The 22,234-nt window shown below is 59.0% G+C and overlaps 1 protein-coding gene across 2 annotated transcripts in view; it reads right to left on the bottom strand.

Moving 5' to 3' along the window:
- The window catches only part of ZBTB46 (zinc finger and BTB domain containing 46), a 52,759-nt gene that overhangs the window by 16,326 nt on the left and 14,199 nt on the right, over positions 1–22,234 (bottom strand). The window contains exons 2-3 of one of the 2 annotated variants that reach the window (XM_031433401.2): positions 15,546–16,515; positions 3,603–3,887 (exon numbers count right to left, since the gene is read on the bottom strand). In XM_031433401.2, the coding sequence (XP_031289261.1) occupies positions 3,603–3,887; positions 15,546–16,482 (1,222 nt within the window). In that variant the 5' untranslated portion in view covers positions 16,483–16,515. The remainder of the gene's footprint in view (positions 1–3,602; positions 3,888–15,545; positions 16,516–22,234) is intronic. The other variant, XM_031433402.2, reaches the window with a different exon arrangement.

Genomic DNA, 22,234 nt, shown 5'->3' with positions numbered 1-22,234 from the left:
AGCCTGCTGTTGCAGACATGATACAAGTAAAAGAATCAAGTTAAGCCGAATCAAAATGAAAAGTACAAAAGTCCTCTGATGGAGAAGTCGGTTAAAGAGCAATGGCCCAGGAACAAAGCCGCCTGCGGAACTTAGCTGCCAAGTCCGTGCTGTCAGACCCACAAGAACAGGAAGCTCCAGAAAGGCCCTGTGAGCACCGGCTGTGGGTTTCTGCTTGGCACTGCCTGTGTATTCGACGATGCACTTAATTTAAACACCTGCAACCACCACCTCTTTCTTCTGCAAAATTGCAGGCCGACCATTCTGGTGCATCACAGGCCCCCCTCGAGAAGACCAGGCAGGCCCTTGGGGACCCTGTGCCCAACAGACGTCACATCGGGGACGAGCCCTATCTGCTTCTCCAACCATGAGCCACGGTTGTGCTGTCGGTCCAATGGGCACCCCCAAAATTACAAAATGAAGGGCTTGGCCCTGGAAAAAGCTTGTCAACAATCAGCTCAAGGAGCCTGGGGGTCAGAGTCAGGAAACACCCTCCAACCCCCCTGAACCCAGTGAGGAGAGAGGGTCACCCAACATCACAGCACAGGCCCCCGTCTCCTTCCCAGGGCACTGGGAGGGCTGCCTCCTGGAGCCTGGGCAGCGAGAAGCGGGCAGCAGTATCCTGCTCTGCCGTCAGTGGCACCTGGCCTGAGGCTTTTTTCTTCCTTCGAACCTGCTTTCAGGTCCCCGGCGCACACACCACCCCTGTGCTCCCCAGGCCGCTGGTCGCCTGGGGCTCAGGGGCGCGCATCCCGTCCGGGCAGCACCCAGGAGGGCCCCCCCATCGGGGCGCTCACATCAGGCAGGCCCCTAACAACATCTTCAACTGAATGGACAACTGTGACTCGTCTGGAAACAGTGCCGGCAGTGGGTGGACGTGGGGAACGCTGAGGGGCTGACGTTTGTCGCATCTGTTCGCAGAAGCCGACATCTGGGAACCGAGCCACACGGAGCAGACACTCTCAAAGGCATCTCTGACCCTGGACCTGCCACAGGAATCTGGGCCTTGCAGGGCAAGTGTCTGCGGCAGGTGCCTGGAGCGCTGGCCCCATCCTGGCTCCCCGCGGGCATCTCCCAGCCCCGCCTGCCGCCAGGGACCCACCTGCCACAGGGAGGGTCAACCACGCAATCTTGAAAAATAAGGCTTTTTTCTGGGTGTTTCCACTCCTCATTTTAGTGTAAGCCCCGAACAGGCAGATCTAACTGACGATGTGAGAAGCGCGTGTCCCACAACAGCCCATTCCTCCAGCAAGGCCTGCAGCCTCTCTGCCCCACCCACCAGGCACAGCCCAGGCACCAGCTCCCAGCCACCAGCGAAGGACTCTGCCAACCTCCCAACCCTTTCGCAAGGGTGCAGCTACCAACAACAGCAGCGAAGTGGGAGGTTTAGAGGATCAAAAGCACGGAGGTTAGAACAGATCAGAAACAACAAAATACCAAAACCCAGCAGTCCGCTTCCCCTGGAGTCACAGACGTACTGAAAGCAGACGAGCTCTGGGCTCCCTGCAAACTGTGGAGGGAGGTGTGCGCAGAGCCTCGGCCACGCCCGGGGCAGGTGTGGCTGCCTGACTGCCATGTCAAGAGCGAGGGGACACGCAGCATTCAGTGACCCCCCTCGGAGGGGACCACCCGACGGGGTCACCACCCACTCCCGTGACTGCACCTGGTGCCAGGATGGGATCTGGGCCTCTGCTGGGTGACGGGGGACCCAGAGGAGTGGAGGCCATCTCTCCTGTGCCCCTTGGTGCCACGTCCCAGAGCCCCGCGGTCAGACCGCTGGCCCGACCAGGTGAAATCAGTGTTTTCTGGCTAGCTGGACCTTGGCCCCACCCAAAGCGCGGTTCCCACACAGACACAGGCCCACCTGGAAAGCAGAGGCTGCCAGACGCGGGACGGCAGAGGCACCAAGAAATCACCCCCCACAACACAGTGGTTCAGCCACAGAGGAGCCGGTGCCGCCCTCCCGGGGCCTCTGACACACAGCTTCACCCCGAACCGAGGGCAGAGACAGGTGTTCTGCCTGTCCCAGCCCGCGGGGGGGGGGGGGGGGCGCTGGAGGCCCCCAACCTCCCCACCCAAGATCCACAAAGCCTGTCCAGCCAGTGCCTCCCCTGGACAGCCACTGGGTGGACTTGCCTATGCTGAACCCCAGAAGCCGCAAACGCCCCAGAACCAGCGGTCTGACTTTACCAGATCAGCAGCCAGTGGTTTCTGCTGACAAGCAGCGTTCGAGCCAAGAGGGAGTTTATCAGACGCATTTTGCTTACATGTTCCTTGTTCTACAAACACTATTTTGATTTAAATTCACAACCATGTGAGTGACGCTATTCCCATTTCTCAGATGCAAATAGTGAGGCCCAAACACGTCTGTTAAAGTGTGTCCAACACCAAACAGCCTTGAGCCACTCGGCCGCCAAGTCCGACCCAGCCTTGCTGCAGCCGCCCTGGCGCTAGCACTTGGGAATAACGAGAACGGAAACATATTGTCCACTTCCAGTCTTTATTGACCACAAGCAACTTGCATCACAAAACTTCGGATATTTTAGTGGTCGTGAAAACAGAGTCATGAAAATATTGTTTTTAAAATTAGAGTAAAAATGAAAGATACACTTTCCAGATCCCTGACACCAAAGACGGTTGCAGGTTCTCCTTTGCTTCCTTCCAGGAAACCACGCCTGGACCCCCACTGTCACCCAGGCCCCACCAGCCACACGCGCTGGGGCTGCAGGGCCCTGGGGTGGCCCCCCAAGCTCTGCATTGAGCCCCCTGCTTCGGGGGTGCGTCCCCCGGCCCTGAGGAGGGAAACGGCCACGCCTGCGCTCCCTCACATGCACCAACCCAGCAGAGTGCGTCTCTCTGGACAGACAGCCAGACACGGTCAGCACCTCCCCCAGGCGCCCAGAACAGCGGGTCTGCAGAGCCCTGGAGCCAAGCGGGAGAGGCCCCCTCTCAGGCCTGCACCCAGGGGCTCACGGCCTTCCCGTCCCGTCTGAAGGAGGCCTGGGCAGCCTGTCGGAGGCTCAGCCGCTTCTGAGTTAGTCTGTTATTCGCTTCCGGGCAACTGAAACTCAGCTGGAGACGTTTAAGGTGTAAATACAGCACCCAAATCCTTTTTAAAAACTCAGGTGTATCCAGAACTACCTGCTGGAAACGACGACCGTGCACCCTGCCCAACCCCACCACGCGAAGTGAGTCGGGGCAAAGGCTGGGGCCGGGGGCCAGCAGAGGGCGCCCGCGCCTTCCCTCCCGCCGCCCTGACTTGTGAGGCCTGCCCCATCCCGTCCCCGTCCTGTCCCAGTCTCATCCCTGTCCCCAAGCTCTTCCCATCCCAGGCCTGTCACAACCAGGGCACTTCTCAGCTCCACTGGGTCGAGGGTTAGAGGCCTCGATTTCAAGTGTGAAACGTCCCCCTCCCGGTGCCCCGACAGCCCCACACTGGCTGCCTCCTCTTGGAAGGCAACCTTGACCCACCAACCCACAGGCACTCCTCCCAGACGGAGCCCGGCCCTCCTGTCAACAATCAGACAAACCCGAGCGCGAGCGCGAGCGGGGCCTGCACTTACGGGACAGGGAGTGGGCGCCCTTGGGCAGGTACTCCAGTAGCAGGGAGCCGTCCTCCCCCAGCGCGTCGGCCTTGAGGGACAGCAAGCTGTTCTTACTCATGAGCGCTGCCCGCAGGTTGGCCACGGCGGTGGCCTGGTGCAGCGCGTCCTCCTTCTCTGGGGTGAGAGGTGGGCCCAGGTAGCCGGCTTCTCCGCCCAGAAGACCCTCGTCCACGTGCGCGTAGAGCTCCGGCCTCTCCCCGCGGCTGTCCGAGCTGCTGGCTTCGGCGACGGTCAGGTCGGCGCCTGGGGAGGGAGACACACGTCAGAGAACTCGCAGGGCCCTTCAGACTCTCCGACCGGCAAACGGGCAGATCTGGGAGAAGCCAGGCCCAGCTGCTCGTGGTGAAGCCGGACCCCGTCCCACAAGCCGAGGTCCCAGGACAGTGGAGAAGCCGAGCCAAGGCCTCAGGCTTGCCGTCCAGGACAAGGGGCTCGGCTCCAGTATCCACAGTGTTTCCACCCCTCAGAGGAGGGGCTGCACTCAAGGTGGGTCAGTGACCTAAAAGCAAGAGCCAGAAAACCTCCACGGCCTCAGCAGGGCCCCGGGTCCTCAGATGTGACACCAGAAGCACAAGCACTGGCATAGGTCTCTTGGACCTTGTCACAATTAAAGCCTCATTTGCCTCGAGGGACACTGGCGGCAATGTGAGAAAACAGCACGGAGCAGGAGGAACTGTGTGCAAACCACGCGTCTGGTACGAGGCTCTGTCCGGACTAAGGCAAGAGAAAGACAAATGCCCCAATCAAAACGGGCAAAGGACTCGAAGAGATGTCTGTCCAAAGCAGAGACACAAATGGCCAGTGAGTGATGCTCACCATCACTCGCCAGGGCCATGCAACCCAGACCACGCGAGCCCGCCTCCACCCATCCAGACTGCCACCGTCGATGAGCCCCAGTAACCAGCGTGGGCAGGATGCGGAGACGGCGGAGCCTCCTACGTGGCGGGTAGGAACGTGCAGAGGCGCAGCCGCTGTGGAAGAGTCCGGCAGCGCGTCGGAAGGCTGACTGCAGTCACTGCGGCAAGTCCACCTGCAGGAGGACCCTGAGAGCATGTCTGTGCAAGGTCACAGCAGCGTCGTTCCCGACAGCAAGTGCAGCAGCCGAACAACGATGGGTAAGAGGGTGGGTCCCTCCAGGCAGAGGAGTGTTCCTCAGCCACAAAAAGGGGTCACACACTGACACTGTGGGTCGCCTTGAAATCGTTATGTTCAGTGGAAGAAGCCAACACAGACGGACAAAAATTATATGATTCCACTCACACCAAATGCCAGAAGAGGCAAATCGAGAAAGGCAGAAGGAGACTGGGAGTGCCAGGGGCTGGAGGAGACAAGGGTCCTGGGGTGAAAGCTGAGGGGTACGAGGTTTCCTTCTGGGCTGACGAAAACGTCCTAAGGTCGACCAGGGTGATGGCCGCACAACTCCGTGAATACACTAAAAGCTAGGGAACAGCATGCTTTAAGTGGGTGGATTGTAGGATGTGTGAATTATATCTCAAATAAGCAGTAAACTAACGAATAAAGTGTAACTGAAGAGCGGTCTGTGACAGCCCTGCACTCAGGTCCACAAGGAGTCTGGGAGGGACCTGGAGCCACCTCTGCCACCTGGGTCACGGAAGTGCCCCCAGACGGGCTGGTGCAGGCAGACGTGGGGAGCTGCCGCTGGTGAGGGGCCCAGGGACATGCACAAACTCCAGAAATGCGGAAAGCAAGGCCCTTCAGGAGACAGAGGGAGACGGGAGAGGAGGGGCATGGGAGGGCGCCGGCCAGCTCAAAAATAAAGGTGGTCCCGGCACCAACGGGCACACGCCTCAGAGCTCAGGGAAGCAGGAGAAACACAGACCCGTCTCCACATCACGACTTGGGGATGGGGGCGGAGCACGCGCCAGGGAGACCCGGGAGGGGACGCCAGGGAGACCGGGAGGGGACGCCAGGGAGACCAGGAGGGGGCTGTGAAGCAGAAGAGGTGTGGGCCAGACGCACCGAGTGGAGCACTGGCCATCCCAGCACGCGCGGAGTGGGTCAGGACGAGTGCGGGCCGCACGCCACGAGCATCTGGTCATCACGGGAACACGGGCTCAACGCAGAGTCTCTCTACCTCTATGCAATTTTTCAGAATAAAATGCTGGGGGAGTCTTAAAGATGAGGACTTTTTGGATAATCAGGACGTCTGTTAGGGAAGTTCAAACCCCAGACCTCAGCGAGAATCTGTGAACGGAACAGCAGTTGTGCTTTGGGGAAAACTAGAAGGAAAGGTCCTCAGGGCCTGGCCTCGCTGTGCCGAGAGGACGAGCCGGCAGGGGCTCCCGGTGGCTCAGGAGGCAGCGCACTTTGGGGAGGGCCACACAAACGGGGGACCCACTGCCCCGTGCCGGGTCTCACGCTCGCCAGGCCTCCCTCCATGGGCTCCAAACACCCGGATCCAGTCAGTCAGCACGTTAACAGAACTGCCAGCCCCGTCCCAGCTCCTTTCCCCTTGGGAACCGAACCCCAGAGATGACTCCCTGTTGTCAACACCCGGGAAGAAGAGACAGCGGTCTGAGCTGACTCCTTCGTGAAACTGCCTAGGAGCAGCAGCTTCCTGTGGACATGGGCGTCCAGGCCTGCCGGCCTCCGAGGCCGACAGGAGGGCCTCGGTGCTTCTGCAAAGCCCTGGGCTGCAGGCAGGCCTGGCTCTGGTGGAGGGGCCCCGTGAGGCCGCGACTCGGAAAGAAGTGGCCCAGGTGACAGACGCACTCAGTGCTTGGAGGCGAGCGGAAGGCGGCAGGCAGGCCCAGGCTCACAAAGCACAGGACCTGGCACAGCTGAGCCAGGTGTGCACGGCGAGGGTGCGGGGCCCAGGGCGCACGAGCTCCCTGCAGAGACCTGAGGCTTCCTTCCAGGTCCCACCTCCAAATACAGCCACACGGGGTCAGGGAGTCGACGTACAAATTTTGGGGGGCCACAAACAGACTTAAAACTCAAAAAACACTGGATTTTAAAACCAAAACTTTAATTAGCTTAGATTAACAATTTATGTTCAAAAGCGTGTAAAGAAATGAAGAATTAGCTGAAAGATTCCCGCCACATGTGAAATGCTGAAAGGACGGTTTTGAAGAAGGATGCCTGGGGCCCATCAACTGAGAACTGCCGTGAAACGGTTTCCAGCCACAGCGAAACAAGGGGGTCCAGGAGGGGTGCCTGCTAGTGTGAGCACTGACACAAGATCACGGAGCGCAGTCCAAATGCTCACTGCCGACCACCCTAAAAATGCTAGTGGGTGATGGTCCCCCAGTGCAGTGTGACCAGGGGAGGGGCTTCTACAGTTGTCAATGGAAACATTCCCAAATGAGTGTCTGTGCCTCAGAAATGTTACCACCATCACGGGAATCTGAACCAGGCACCCCGTGAAGCTGTCAGACCACCTGCGACCAGGTGATGGCCTAACCAGGAGCTCCCACGGGCTCCAGAGAAGAGACATCCAGCCCAAGGCAGCTGGCGAGAAAACCCACGGAGACGTTCCCAGCACCCGTGGTGCACCTTTTGCGAAGCAAGTGCAGCCAGGTCTGCACCTCTCAAGTCCTGGAGTCTCTCCACTGGGCGTCCTGCTTGAAATTCAAGCCCCATTTCTGGAACTAACACACAGGGCACCTCCTGACACAAGGACGACACCATTCAAAAGAAACCTCAAGGGTAGGGTCCATCCTGAGACGAGACCGGGGTGGCTAAGGGTACTTAACGATCCTGAAATCATCTTGGCAGAAGAGGCATGTGGACACCCGTGCACAGGGCGCCCCTCGCTGGCCCCAGTTTGCTCCTGCATCCACTCTGGTGTCTGCCTTGCAGGTAGGGGGAGCGCCGGCCTCCCCAGAATCTATCGTTCAAATGAGGAAGTGAAGCCAAGTGCCCAGAGGGAGAGTGTCTGAGGCCGACCCCGGACCCTCCCGGGGCGGGACCTTCCTGCCTCGCTGACAGGCGGCGAGCCTGATGAGATGGGCTGGGGTGGAGGCTCCACGCGGGGGTCACGCCCCGGGTACCGTGATGCGGAGGGACAGAGCCAGGCACCAGGAGAGTCAGAGGCCAGGCCTCCCCAGGCCCTTCGAGACCAGAGCTTGACTTGAGAAAGAGGGATTTAAGACGACAAAATTCTTCAAAAACAACAGGAAGTTGAAAGCATATTCACATTGCAGCAAATCCCTGCACAGACAGAGTCTGACGTCGCGTAAAACCACAAAGTATGCTCCTGCCAGGTCAGAAAGCGAAAACCACTCCAAGTCCTGGGGCGGGGACTCGACCCCCCACAGTAGCGACAGGGCTCACGTTTACAGGTCAAATTCAGGATGCGTCTCTGTGCTGCTTGGGGGTGGATCCCAGCTGGCGCTGGGAGAGCTGGGCGCTGAGGCTCGGGCTTGAGCTTCGGGAACCACCTCTGGCCACCATGTGCATGTAGGACAGGTGGGTCCCTGCTGCAGGCTGGGGTGGCACTTCCTGAGTGAAGACCTGGGGACCAAGGGACCCTCTGAAAACGTCACATCTCACCTAACACTTTCTATTAACTCTAAACAGTCATTTGTGGCAAACAGACTCAGTGATAGGACAAAAACTTAACTGACCAGGGGCCGGCCGGACGGGATGGGCTGGCAGCTCTCAGCGGCTCAGCAGCGCCTCCCTTAGGCTGCAGGGTGATGCCGCAGGTGGCATCCTGGGGTGGCTGGACAGGGAGGCCGGCCCCCAACAAAAGGGACAAAATGTGTGCAGGCACTTCATGCCCACGCGACAGCAGGACCCGGCCCCACAGACGCCCTTGGCCATGTCCCCAGGCTGACCTCTGTTTAATAAAGGAAGCAACCAGATTAAAATGTCAGCATGTCAGTCTAAAGGGCCAGGTGCTAAAGGCACAGACTGATTCTAGAGGGGAAGGGGGTCCTCCTTCCTGCAAGAGACATTTTGAAAAGTTGGCTCACTCACAACCCTCAGCTGAAGAGCAGAAAAAAGATTATAATTAACATAAGCAGCATTTCTAAACAATTCAGCTGGGTGACGCAGTGCGAGATGCAAAGCGGGGTAAAAACAGACGATGGAACGGGAGGAGAACGGCACAGCCACGAGCTGCAGGGTCCGGGGGCCTGGCTGTCCCAGGAAGCCCCTGGAGTCCCGGCCTGGTGGACAGCAGGCATGCAGTTTCTAAGATTTCCCCAAATCTCCACTCTCCATTGAGAGCCTTTTTGCAGACGTCACAGCCCTACCAGCCCGGCCTGCCACGTCTCATCCACAGAACGGGCGGGCACCCCGTCACACCCATGTGCAAGCAGCAACACAGCGGAACCTTCTGGACAAGCGGGAAGTGGAAACCCGCGGGCCGAGGCCGGGAGGCTCCTCCCTCCCGAGTTACAGCTCCAACCAGACCTCAGTCCTCACTCTCAGTAGATTTCACAAACAATGCAAAAACCTGTAATTATCCACTTTGTCTAAAATTTACCTTCTTATCTTACGTGCCTGCAATGTGTTCTTAAGTGTCCTGCCTCTTCGTCCAGGTTAAAATCCAGTTTCCTCACTTTCTGTGACCATCAGAAAGTTTTCACATCATGTAAAAAATATGCTTTAATTTAGAAATACATTTAGCAAGGTATGTAGACAAACAATAAATACACAGCAAGGTAATTCAGTGGGCAGATGGTTCTGGAACAACTGGACACCCACGTGCGAAAGGAGACTCTGAGGCTGGCCCCCGCCCCGTGCGAGGCCAGCACGCATCCCAGGCCCGTGTGTCGCACCACGAGCCATCAGACCTCCGGGGAAAGCCGCGGAGAAGCTTCGTGACCTCAGGCAGAGGTGCCTCGGACAAGGCCCAAAAAGCAGGAACCATGAAAGAAAGTTCACAGACTGGACTTTATCAAAATTTATACTCTTCTAAAGACACTGTAGCTTGAAAAAATGAGCCAAAGACAGAAGCTGTTTTCAGAGCGCACACCCCGTGAAAGACTTGCCACCGAGGCAGGCGAAGGATGCGCCCCTCGGCGGAAGACACTCCCCAGGAAGGGGCGTCAACGGCAGTTAGGAGGCGGCCCATCAGAGGCGGGCCCCCAGCCAGCGGGGCCCCAGGAGCACTGGACAGCCAGCCTCTCAGACCTGACACCGCACACAGCCCTGACCCGAGCCCTCTCAGAGGGAGACAAGGGAACCCTGATAAAGCCTGGAGGAGATGGGCATGAGAACCATAAAGAGACACCTCAGACCCTCCGGGACGGCTGAAGACTTGCAGACGAACCGTCTCAGCTGTGTTCACGCTCCGGGGAGGAATCCGACAAATCACGGAAGACGTGTCCTGGGACGTTTATAGCCGTTGGATCACAATAGCCAGAAATAACCCAAATATCCATCAACAGTCGCATGAATAAACCGGCTGTGTCACAGCTGGAGGACAGGTACTGTCTGGGACATGATGGCGTGAGGACACCGAGACCACACGGCGAAAATCACGGCCGCAGACCCCACAGTTGCGGATGCCGGGGAGGGCCGGCCCAAGGCCTCTGGTGGCAGCTGCCCCGGCCGTGGCTGTGCCAGGGCCACGTCAGGGGACCGTGCCACAGTGGTTTCCTGGTTATGGAGTCTGACTGGGGAGAGCGCAGGACCAGCACGTGGGCTCCCGTGTTACTTCTTACGAGTGGCGGGTGGTGCACAATAACCTGAGCACGGACGTCAGCAGACAGGGCGGCACACACCTGTGGCACCCTCACTCCCAGGCTGGCCTGAGGCAGGGCGGCACTGAACGGGGCAGGAGGGGACACTCCAGGCAGGAACGGTCTCTGTCCTGACGACAGAGGTGTAAGCACTTGTCAGATCTCACCCAACTGCCAGCTGAACGGTCAGAATTCAGATGCGTGTGGAGCCACCAGAACCGTCACACGGGACCCCTGGGGAGGGCCTGGCAGTTTCTTATAAAACTGAAGTCACCCCTCCCTGTGATCCGGCCCCTCCCAGGTACTCACGCAGAAGCAGTGAAAATGTAAATCCACAAAATGGGCCAAAAATGGTCATGGAAATTTTACTCACAAGAGCAAAAACTGGGAACAGCCCAGATGTCAGCAGACAAGAGGCAAGAAACCAACGGGCAGATCCAAGGACGGAGCGCTGCCCACAACCAGCGAGGCGTGAGCACGGGGCTGGGGACCCGGCCTCGAGTGCGGGCGGGCAGCTGTGCTGGGCGGCCGCCCCCGCGTCTGGGGTGAGGTGCTGACATCGGCCGTTCTGACACACTGGAGACGTGGTGGGTTTGGGTGACTCCACGGACACACGTATGACAAAGCAAAACATTAGCAGGTGGGGGATCACTTCCGTTTTTTCAACTTTTCTCTAACTGTGAACGTTCACCCACTAACACGGTAGGGAGAGAGACAAAAGGCATTCAAACCCTACACTCAAAATCTGCGCAGCTTATTGAAGGTATATTATACCTAAAAAACAGAAAAGGGGGTGGTAATTTTCACCAAACACCCCGTAATGGTCCCCAGTGTCCGGGGTCCTGGAGAACACGTCCCGACCGGAACGTGTCGGCAGGTGTGAGGAGCTTGTGGACCTTGAGACGGGAGATCACCCTGACCGTCGGGGTCACTATCCACACCAGGGTCTGTCCAAGGGGAAGAGGGAGGTGGGAGATGGCACCGGAGCTGGGGCCGGAGACGCGGGGCCACCACCTAAGGAAGCAGATTCTGCCCTGGAGTTGCCAGAGGGACCAGTGCCCGGGACCTGGGGTAGCCCCCGGGCTGGAAGAGGACGAGGCTGGGCCGCCTTAAGCCATGGGTCTGTGCTGATTTGCCACAGCAGCAGCAGCGGGAAGGGAGCCCAGCCCTGCAAACACCAAAATCACACGTGCCGTCAGCACGGAAGGCCGGCACGGGGGTCCATGCAGCCAGGCTGCCAGCGTCAGGGGAGGCCCCTGGCCCAGGAGGGGCAGGCACGGCCGGGGCTCGTCCACAGTGGACCACCGAGAGGCCCGCACACAGAGCCCCCAGGAGGCGCCCCCAGCACGGGTCTGGGGGTGTCTGGGGGGTGAGTCACGCTCTCCTCGCCAGCTGAACGGTTGGGATTTGCCTTTTCTGGTCGTATAGTCTGTCTCGGTTTTTTAAAAGTTTGAAAAAAACAGTAGCATAAAAGTTTTCAAATGAACAGTTAAAAATTACACTCACTACCCCTTTTTAAATCTGTGTGAGTGTAAGCTTGCAAGCTGTGCCTGTGAGTGTACACGTACACACGTATGTACATCAAGTGCCAAACGTGCACATGTCACCCCGAGCGTCTCGACGTGACTGGGCTCGGCGGCCCCACATGGGGGGCACACGCGCGCTCTCAGGGCTACACTGCCACTGTGTACACATGGCAGCAGACAAACCTGCTTGGTTACAGAGGACAGAACCCCTCAAGTTCACCTCAAAGCCGGGCTCAGTGAGATGCTGCTACCCTGCCTCCAGGAGGCAGAGGCCGCACTTCCCAGCTGGGCCCTTTACCTTGAGTAAGCGGTGGGGCCCGTCCTCCAAACCCGGCTGATCCCAGAGCAGAAAGGGCAAAACGCGAGCCAGCGAAGAAACCCCACACAGCAGTGCTGCCCACAAAGTGGGCCCCGGCCAACACCGCCTCCCCCTCTCCCCTCCCCGCCGAGCAGGGAAGGCCCGGCCGCCCTTTGGGGGTCCCGGGCGAGGCTGGGCTCTCTGCGTCGCCTCCAGAGGCATCACTCCTCCTCTCCTGATCCACCCAGACGCCCTCAAGCTCTTCCCCGGTCGTAGGGGCAACGCGGGGTGTGATGGCGACTTCCCCCAGCTCTGCCGGTCAACCGGCCTCAGCTTCCATCTGGACCAATGAGAGGCCTCAGTCTTCATGAACTCAGTTTTCCAGAAAGTCCAGGTCTGCTGGCCACTCAGCAAGACCAAGGTGGCGAGGATCCTCCGTCCAGGCAGCAATTCAGAAGTGTGGCCTCAAGCTGGGCCTGGGTGGTCACAGGGGCCCAGCGAGGGTCCCAGAGCCGCCCCCCCCCCCACCGTCCGGGATGTACTTCTTGTCCATCGAGGAGATGGGCCTGCCCCTCCTCCCCCTCCCACCAGGACCCCACCAGTGGTCCGTTCTCTCGCTTCAGGACAAGGTCGGCCTCCCCACCTCCCATCCCTGTGAGAGTCTCCCCCACATTCCCAACCAAACTTTGGATGAAGACTACTGCTGTGGTGTCGGGGGCACCAGCCAGCCCCCCACAGATGGCAAGGTGGTCGGCCAGGATGGATTCCAGGCAATTCTGCTGGTTCCTGAAGGAAAACCATCTGGGGGGTACAGCTGAGCACCCAAACTTTTCAGGAACCTGCTCTGAACCTGAACCTGCGCTGTGGTTCCAACACATTCTTCAAACTCCAGGACATCAGGGTCCAACCTTACCAAGATCCAGGCACAAACATTTACTTTGCAGAACCCACACGTTTTATTCTAGCTCGGGACTTTATTTCTGCAGATCCTTTAAGGAACGTGCGTGGGACGTGGGGACGGGGCACCTGGGCTCTTCCTGGACCAGCCCCTGAACTAGAAGCTACAGATCCACCGCATCAAAGGCTCACAGCCGCCCCAGGGTCCAGGACGTGGGTGTGAGGCCGGAGGGACGCCGCGGGCCTGGCCTGTATCCATAACACGCCTGACATCTTAATGCTGGTTCCCACGGGCGATCACACAAACAGGCTGCAACGTGGAGGTAAATTTCAATGGGTGTTTTCTTGGAAGCTGCTGGGTTAGCCTGCACTTGGCCGTCTGCTTGGAAAAGTCAGTCCAAAACTAACAGGCCCCCCAGCCCCCAAGGCCGAGGTGAGAACACAGGGGGACAAGGCACGGACCTACTGCAGGGCTGGGCATCTGAGCATCTTCCCAAGCACCATGAGTGATCTGCAGGAATTGCCTGACACATTCCTTTGGAAAAGGGCCTTTTGTCCTATAAATGGGATGAGAATGAAAAAATGCTCTTCTCTAAGATGTAATAAATCTTTAATGAAAGCAAACTGACATCCATTGGGGATCACGATTTATGCTTCCAAACCCCAGCCCAGGGCCAGAGCGGAGGAATACATGGCCACCATGACGGGCAGAGACGTCCCACGCGAGCCCACACCTCAAGTCCTTGTCTTAGCAACTCGGGGTAATCTCGCAGTTGCCTTGGTAACCCGAGGGATTTAAGACATTAGCAGAAGTACACACAGCCGAAGTCACTTGTTGGATCCTAAAAACACCTTCTGCTCGACAACTGCATTTAAAACATCAAACCTACGGGCGGGGGAAGCCTCCGCACTCTTCACACGTTGATGGACTCGCAAACCTAACGGCCTCCAGCACCGCGGCAGGTGCAGGTCAGGAGGGGAAGTCTCTGCGGCCCCAGAACGTTCCGTGAGTCATCCTGGTGGACACTGCTCTGCAGGCTTTAGACTAAGCTGGTGAAAGACCATGAACAAGGGGACAGACACAGGCGATCACTGTGGCCAAACTCCAACAGTCCTGGGGGCCGCCCGTCGGGATGCTCACCACGTCCCAACCAGGGGCGGGCAGCTGCGCAGGGCCCAGGGCACTGCCTAGCACACAGTGACTCCACCGAGGCGTAGGCCCTGGCTAAACCCACTCAGCTCGAATCCCCGGGAGCCTGGCCCAGTGCTCAGGGCTGGAAACACACAGCAAGAAAGGGCGTGAGAACGAGTGAGCAAGGCCACAGGGTGTCTGCGGAGCTGCTGTTGAATGGACAGAGTTTCAGCTTGGGGTGACGAGACAGTTCTGGAGAGTGATTGTGGTGACGTACCTAATGCCAGTGCACCTAAAGTCTGCGATACGTGTGCTTCACCACGACAGTAAAGCCAGTGTACCCTCCCCGGCTCAGGACCCCAGCAGCTGGCTAGCGCAGGCCACCCTGGGCCACCCAAGCACAGGCTTAGCGTCTGGGACGTTTTTCGGGGCTTGTGCCCCACACTTTGCCGCCTTCTGCCCACCTCTGTCCACGCACAAGCGCCCACTGATTTCTAACCTTCTTCCTGGAGGGGTGAGCCGGACACCAACCCCTGTTCCACCAACGCAGCCCCCTGGCCCCGTCTGCCCCTCGGACGGAAAAGCTTGGCGTGGAGGCACCAGGAAAAGCGCCTGGCGTTCAGTAAACGTTCGACTTGTTTACTAGTCTGTGAGACACATGAAGCTGTCTGCGGGGGTGAGGACACGCACCATCAAAGCTAAGCTTAGAGCCCTGGCACCTGACAGACTAGGGGTCCGGGAGAGGCTCCCACCGCTGCAAGAAGAAAACCCCTTGTCTCAGCGTCACGCATGGCGAGGGAGCGCCCCCTGCTGGGAGGGGGCGCTGTGGCCACGAGCCCTCGAGCCCCTCAGGATGGGACGGATCACGGGCAGAACGAGGCCCGAGGGACACGCCGCGGCGCCAGCCCAGGGCCGGGCCACACGGCCACCGTCCTGCCTTCACCTAGAGCCCGACACCTGATGGTTGCTCCTCTTCTTCACATGTTAACGTCTCAGTCTTTAAAAAGTAAGTTACCCAACTAGCGCTCCCGGGAGCCCCCTGCACGGCGGAAAGCAGACCCCACACCTGCTGGGCTCCTTCCAGGCATCACCCCACTTGTCTGGCTGCAGACCCCACGGCCTCAGAAAAGCCCCACCCAGGCGGCCTCTGTGTGTTGGTGGCACTGTCACTGCACTGACAGGGACACCAGGGAGTCACAACAGCCGCTGGGACACAGTGGCCGCATTCCCTGTGCTCACACCAATTTACTACAAGAGGAGGTGAGCCCCGGGAAGCCCCCAGTGTGAGCCCGGAGAGGGGCCACTTTATGTACGGAGCGAGAGGCCACGGGGCCACCGACAAACGGTGCCCTACGGCGCCCCAGCCCCGCCAGGGACAAACGAAGGGCTTACTTGAGTCGCGGCTGCTGAACGGCCACCCGGATGTCGGGAGGAAAGACGGCACTGGGGAGCCAGCCCGGCTGTCGGCCTCCACCTGCTGCGTGATGTGCCGAACTGTCTCTTTGTTTTTCCGATTCTTTCTTCGGCCTGTGGGCTGCCAGCCGTCCGCCCCGACCTGCTCTGAGAACGAGTTCTGGACGGCAGCATCCCTGGAGGAGGGCAGCTCACCGCCCCCATAGTGAGATGGTGAGACCTGCTCCTCCTTGATCCGCAGAGGCCCGTAGCCCACGTCGCCAGACCACAGCGGCTGCAAGGACAGGTCGTCGGGGCCATCGGCCTTGGGCTCCTGGTCCTCCTTCCCATAGCTGCTTCCGCCTTCATGGCAGCTGGCGATGGCCGAGTCTCCAGAAGAATTGGCGGGGCTCGTGCGCCGAGCCAACCACGGGGAAATGCTCCTCCCGGCCATCACGGCTGAGATCAGCGCGTCCGCACTGCTGCCAGACTGGGTGCCGATCTCGAGCTCCGAGAGCTCGTCTGAGGCGTCCGGCTTGATGCTGATGTCCAGCGCGGCCTTGATGAAGTCGTGGCACGCCTGCACGATGTCCGTCATCTGCAGGAAGCTGGCGGCGGACATCACCTCGATGACGTTGCGGCTGGTGAGGGCCAGGTGGGCGGAGTACATGAAGTCGATGATGGCCTTGAAGCCCTGGGCTGTGACGATGTCCAGGTGCGTGACGGTGGCCTGCTCGGACGTCTTCTGCACCTGGCAGTACAGTGTTTTGAAGTAGCGGCTGCTGCCCAGCAGGACGTTCTTGTGGGCCCTGAAGACCTTGCCCTCGACCACCACGCACACGTCGCACAGGACACCGTGCTGCCTCTGCTCGTTGAGCTCCCGGAGCAGGTGCCGGTAGTGGGACGCGATTTCCATGTCTTCCTTTCGGTTGTTCATTTGGAAGTGCTGGTGCGGCCTCCTCTACGGACTCTGCGGGGGCGAGAACAAAAGAGTTACCCACGCTGTCGACACCCGAGCCAGGCAGAGTTGGGCCACATGTGCGAGGACGGAGGGTGACGGCGGCAGAGTGCCCGGCAGGGCGGGGCAGCCAGCGAGCCGATCGAGGCTCACCTCCGTCATAAAGGACACAGGGCCCTAAGCAGAGTCCTGCACACTGCAGCTGACCCTCAGACCAATAAGCAAATATTCAGTAAGACGGGAAACGCCAACACTTCAAGCACTTGAAGCGAGTTTCTTACCCAAACAGAAAATCTAGGTTAAGTAATCCAAGTGCGCCTTCATCCCTCACCCATGGAGAAGTGTCCTTTAAAAGTGCAGGCAGGGGAGAGTACAGTTCAGTGGTGGAGGGCGTGCTTAGCATGCACGAGGTCCTGGGTTCAATCCCAGCGGCTCCACTAAGCACATACATAAATAAACTTAATTATCCCCCCCCAAAAAAAGACCAACAGAAAGAAAACAAAACAAAAATGCAACAACAAAAAACACAGCGACAACTTCCTACACAAACAAAACCCGCAGAACAGAGCAGTGAGGGCTGAAAGCGGACGCTCACGGCCCCAGCCCCGCAAACTTCCAAACCCAACCAGCCCCAGAGGCAGGAGGCCGGCTCCGCTGCTGACCTGGCCCCTGCGGAGAGGAGGCCCACGACCAGCTCAGCCCCCAGGAGGGCTTCGGGTGCGGGGAAGGTGCCCCAGGAGACTGGAAGCGCCCCAGTCATTTCTGGAGCTGGGGCTCCCCCTGCAGTGCTCTGCCCCGCTCCTCACGTCTCCCTCGTTCCCCAGGGTCTCCTGGGGCTGCTGAACAGAGGGCCACAGTCTGGGGGCTGAAGGGCAGGGCATTTCTACCACCCTGTCTGGGGGACGGGGCAGGGTGTCAGTGGGGTTCTCTGAAGGCTCCTGGGAGGATGTGTCCTGGGCCCGGATCAGCTTCGGCCGGTGGCCAGCAATCCTCGGTGTCCTTGGTGTGTAGAGACGTCACCCCATCTCTGCCTCAGCTGTCACACGGCCACCACCATCTCCTCCTACTAGGACACCAGTGGTCAGGTTGGACTAGGTCCACCCTATTCTAGTGTAACCTTATCTTAATTAATTACATCAAACTTGGTCACATTCTGAGGCACTGGGGGTTAGGGCTTCAATATACAAATTCTGGGGGAGACACTCACCTGAGAAAGACAGTTGTTAGTCTGACTGTCCTGTTAATAGACCATCTTCCAGTTGATCTGTCAGCGCTCACCCCAGATGCCAAAATGCGTTCAATTCTGAGAAAACTAACCTGGTCCAAGGTGGGGTGTCCATCTGTCTTTCCCTCTGCGGGTGGGGTTGGGGGGGGCTCTTCATTTGTGCAACACCTTCCCTGATTTTATTTATTTCTTTATTTATTTCTGGGCTGGGGGGATTGGGTTTGTTTGTTTATGTTTTAAGTGGCAGTGCTGGCGACCTCACGCACACCACGCGCACTCCAGCACTGAACTATAACCCCCTTCTGCAACACCCTCCTTTAGACTTTACAACAGGTTCTCAAACGTCACCGGAGATCACCTGAATACACCCAGCGACAGAAGCACTTACTCTGTCCACACTCCACGGGCTGGGAAAAAGAGGCAGGAGAGGGTGGAAGCCTCTGGTCCCCTCGTCTCCCCTGACGGCCCACCTGGCACCGTCCCTGCCATCCCCCCAGTCACCCCCCTTCCTGCGGCCACAGCCGAGAACGGAGACCCTGGCCCCAAGCAGCCACCAGACTCGAAACCCAAAGTAAACACGCTGCTTAGCTCGTGGGTCAGCCTTTCGGTCCCAGCAGTGGGTCCTGACCCCAAGGACGGCCCCTGAGGAGGACAAATATGAAGAACGTTCAGAGCTGCGGCTGCGGGGCTCGGGGGCTGGAGGCTCGCACACACCCAGGGTCTGACTGTGGGCGCCTCCGGGCTCTGCCCCTCCCCCCGGGCGTGGGAGGCGGGCAGGAGGACAGAAGCCCGTCCGGTGCGACGTCACACCTCACGCCTGGCGTTGCAGACTCAGGTTCACCAGACGCTACGGGAGGCACCAAAACAAGTGCCAAATTGCGGAAATCAACCATTTAAACTCAAGGCGTCTGTTTAATGCCCAGCATCCACAAGAAGCTCTCGGTCGTGTGTGTGCAGCCAAGTGTCAGAAGCCTCAGGCAGCCTGTATTCAAACTAGAAGACGCGTGCTTCACTATCTGACTTCCTATATGAGTAATAAGTGTCCTTACTCACCAGTGAAACAGACCCCTAAGAGTTCGGAAGAATACCGAAAAGGGGAAAATGCAAGCTCCGTTTTGGAGAAGCAAGAACTGCCTCCCAGGGCTTGCATTTCTCAGATAATCTCCACCTGTATGGAAAGTTCTAAAACGGTGGGGGGAAGGCACAGACGCAGTTCAGCGGTGGCACGTGCGCTTAGCGTGGCTGCAGCCCTGGTTTCAGTGCCCCGCACCGCCATTAAATATAAATAAATAAGCACAATCGCCTCCCTCTCCCCCCAAAAATGAACCAATGATAATCCAAGATTGGTGGAAATGTTAAAGATACACATAATTTATCCAAGCCCAGGGAAGCTCTAGGAGAATAATAGTCCACAATCCCCCTGCATCAGTAAGAGGGTGAGAGGGTCGCGGGGTCCTGCCCATCTGACCAGCGGGAGAGCGGCCGGCTGCCCAGTGCTTTTCGGCAGCTGAGCTTTGAAAGTGGAAGCAGTCGCGTCTTAATGGCCTGACAAGGAAGACTAAAGCACGTGCACCACGGTTCTTCTTTGAGAAGATGGCAGAGCATCTGCCCTGCCCTGGTGGAGGTGCCGCCTGACGGAGACGCACCTGGCCGTGGGACCCACGCCTGGGGACCGTCATCTCCGAGCTGCCTGCACTGCCGTGCAGATCACAGGGCACCTTCATGCGCTCACAAGTCCCGTGGACACCCCGAGGGTAAGGGACCCTCAGGGAGCAGCCTGCGATCCTGAAGAGACACAGGTGCCACGTCGCCGTAAGGCGAGGAGCTGAGGCCGGGCCCCCGCGACCCTGGGACACAAGGCGCACAGTTCTGCAGGGTCACCCGGGGGGAGGGCGGGCTCTGCTGTCCCCCTAAAGAAGCCACAGTTAGAGCACGGAACTGCTTGGCAAACCTCCTCTCTGCGGGGCGGCGTGCCCCGAGGACCCCCCCTCGTCCACCACCTCCCACCTGGATGGCAGACACTGAGCAGGCGGCCTGGCTGTGTCCTCAAACGTTGAACAAACCCACACGACCCAACCATTCCAACGTGCCCTGCCTGGGAGGTGAAAACACGGGTCCACCTGAGGACTCATACGGTCACAGCAGCCTCACTCACCACAGTCAAAATTTGGAAACAACCAAGTGTGCGTCAGCAGGTGAGCAGATGAACAAAGGAGAATCAATCCCAAAGGCGGGACGGGCTCGCGGGAACCTGGTGCCTCCTCGCCCCCCTGCGCCGCACTCTGCGGGCCTAAACGTCCTTACCACGCAGACACGCAGACACGCAGACACGCAGACATGGGTGAGTCCCAAAATAACCCCTTGGTGGGAACGCAGAGACAAAGGGACCGGGTATGAGTCCCTCCTTATGAAACATTAGAAAATGCCAAGTGCTCAACAGGGACGGGGCAGAGGCAGGCCAGTGGGCGGCCTGGGGACAACGAGGGGTGGGTCCCCAGGGCTCAGGGAGTCCCCGGGCAGGGACACGTTTCACGGGTGTGTGCAAACCCATCGAATTACACTCCCCTAATGGGAGCAGCTGTTGTGGGTAAATGACACCCAATGACGTGGGTCAGAACTTACGTTTGTGGGAATATTCTTGTTGACTACAGACCTGTGTGTGTTTGCTGCCATTTGCTGTGGATTGACCCTTGTCCCCAAAATTCACTTGCTGGAGTCAGTCCCCAGGACTTCAGCATGTGACATTATTTGGAAACCAGGTCCGTGCAAACGTCATTAGCTAAGATGAGGTCATTAGTTAGGGTGGGCCCTAATCCAAAGTGACTGGTGTCCTTCTAAGAAGGGGACACTGGGACACAAACACTTCGCAGGGGGGCGGCCGTGTGAAGACGGAGTGATGCAGCCACAGCCAAGCAACCAGCAGAGCTGGAGAGGCATCTGGGACAGACCCTTCCTGCCAAGGGACCCTCCATCTCGGACTTCTGGCCCCCAGGGCTGGGGGACGTCTCTGCTGTTTTAAGACGTCAGCCCGGGGTTCTGTCAGACAGCCCAGGGCGCTCACAACATTCTGCTCCACCACGGAAAGTCCCGAGCCAACGGGGTAGTTCAGAGAACTCCCCTCCTCTGCCTGACCCCATGGGTCCCACAGGCAGAACCCAGGCAGCCCTGAGGGCCCTCACCACGGGGGCACTGGTTCGCATGCTCCGAGGTTTACTATCTTCTGAAAAAAAAGAAGGTTACGACGCTAATTATGCAAGATCATTACATAAACCACACTTCGTAGTCGTTATTTTATCACTGTTCATGGTTGCATTTTAAGATTTAAAAACGAGCCCCTGACTGGAAAGAAACACTCCGCACTTGTTAACAGAAGCCATCCTCAGATGCCAGACAGGATGGAACGGGCACTGCCCGAGGTCTCTGGCTGACCACAACTGACGCCTCGGATGCCGGAGACCAGCCCGACCTCTGAATGCAAACCTGGGGCGCCACAGCTCTCCTCGGGCCACCTGCCGGCCCCCTCCACAGCCCCCTCCCCGACACCCCACCACAGCTCCCTCCTCCACCCCTCCCCGGGCCCCTCCCTACCCCCACCCCCGTGACCCTCCCTCTTCCCTGCGGCTGCTTCTTTCAGTTCCTTCACCTCCATTGGGCCTGGAGCACCCCCACCTCCTACCCCAGCCTTTCCTACCTGTGTAAATGTCACTTCCTCTCTTGGGCACACCCCCCCCACCCCCGACCACACAGAGCCAGGCATGTGCTGTGACCTCAGGGCCCCCCTTCCAAGACGGTCAGGGTGCTGTCCCCTCCCTGCCAGCCCGCCTCACGTCCCTTGGCTCTCACGGCAGAATTCCAAGCCTTAGCCCTTACCCATTAGCCCCAGTCAGCTCACCTTAAGCCCCGATGTGTGAGCAGGAGCCTGGAACTGTGCTGGGCACTGGGCCCGGGTCAAAGGGCCCCATTCCATCGCCAGACAGGGCTCCCAGGAGGCCAGAGCCGGAGCCCCACAGGGTGTGGTGAGGGCCTCAGAGGGGGGCTGGGGTGGGGGCACCTTCCCAGAGCAGGGGACGAGCCAGTCAGGCCAAGCAAATGGGGGCTTGGGGGCCAGGAGAGGGCCCTAGGAGGGAGCAGCACGCATTCAGAAGGCGGCACCGGCTTGCAAACAAGGCCCCCTGGAGCCACCGTCTCCGGGCTCAGGGCCCTGGGCAGCCCCCTCCCAAGCTGACCCTGGCCTGGGGCGGAGCAAGTCCTGGCCTGAGTGTCAAGGGGGCTGGAGAGAGTTCACCCCTGCACTCCAGGCTCGTGCTGGTGCAGACACAACACAGCCACCCCAGTGAGCCGGCTGAGCCTGGCCCCCTCAGGGTGGCCCTTCCCGACATCACACAGACAGAGGAACCATGAGCACCTCGGCCACAGTATCTCGGGGGATGAGGAACCCCTGTGTTTCAGAATGGTTCAATGAGAAGCAACGGCCACAACACAGACCAGAGATGGCATAGCACCCTG

The sequence above is a fragment of the Camelus dromedarius genome, chromosome 18 (assembly GCF_036321535.1).
Source record: "Camelus dromedarius isolate mCamDro1 chromosome 18, mCamDro1.pat, whole genome shotgun sequence".
Classification (NCBI taxonomy): Eukaryota; Metazoa; Chordata; class Mammalia; order Artiodactyla; family Camelidae; genus Camelus; species Camelus dromedarius.
The sequence above is the reverse complement of the archived record's forward strand: the minus strand, read 5'-3'. Positions and strand labels throughout refer to the sequence as shown.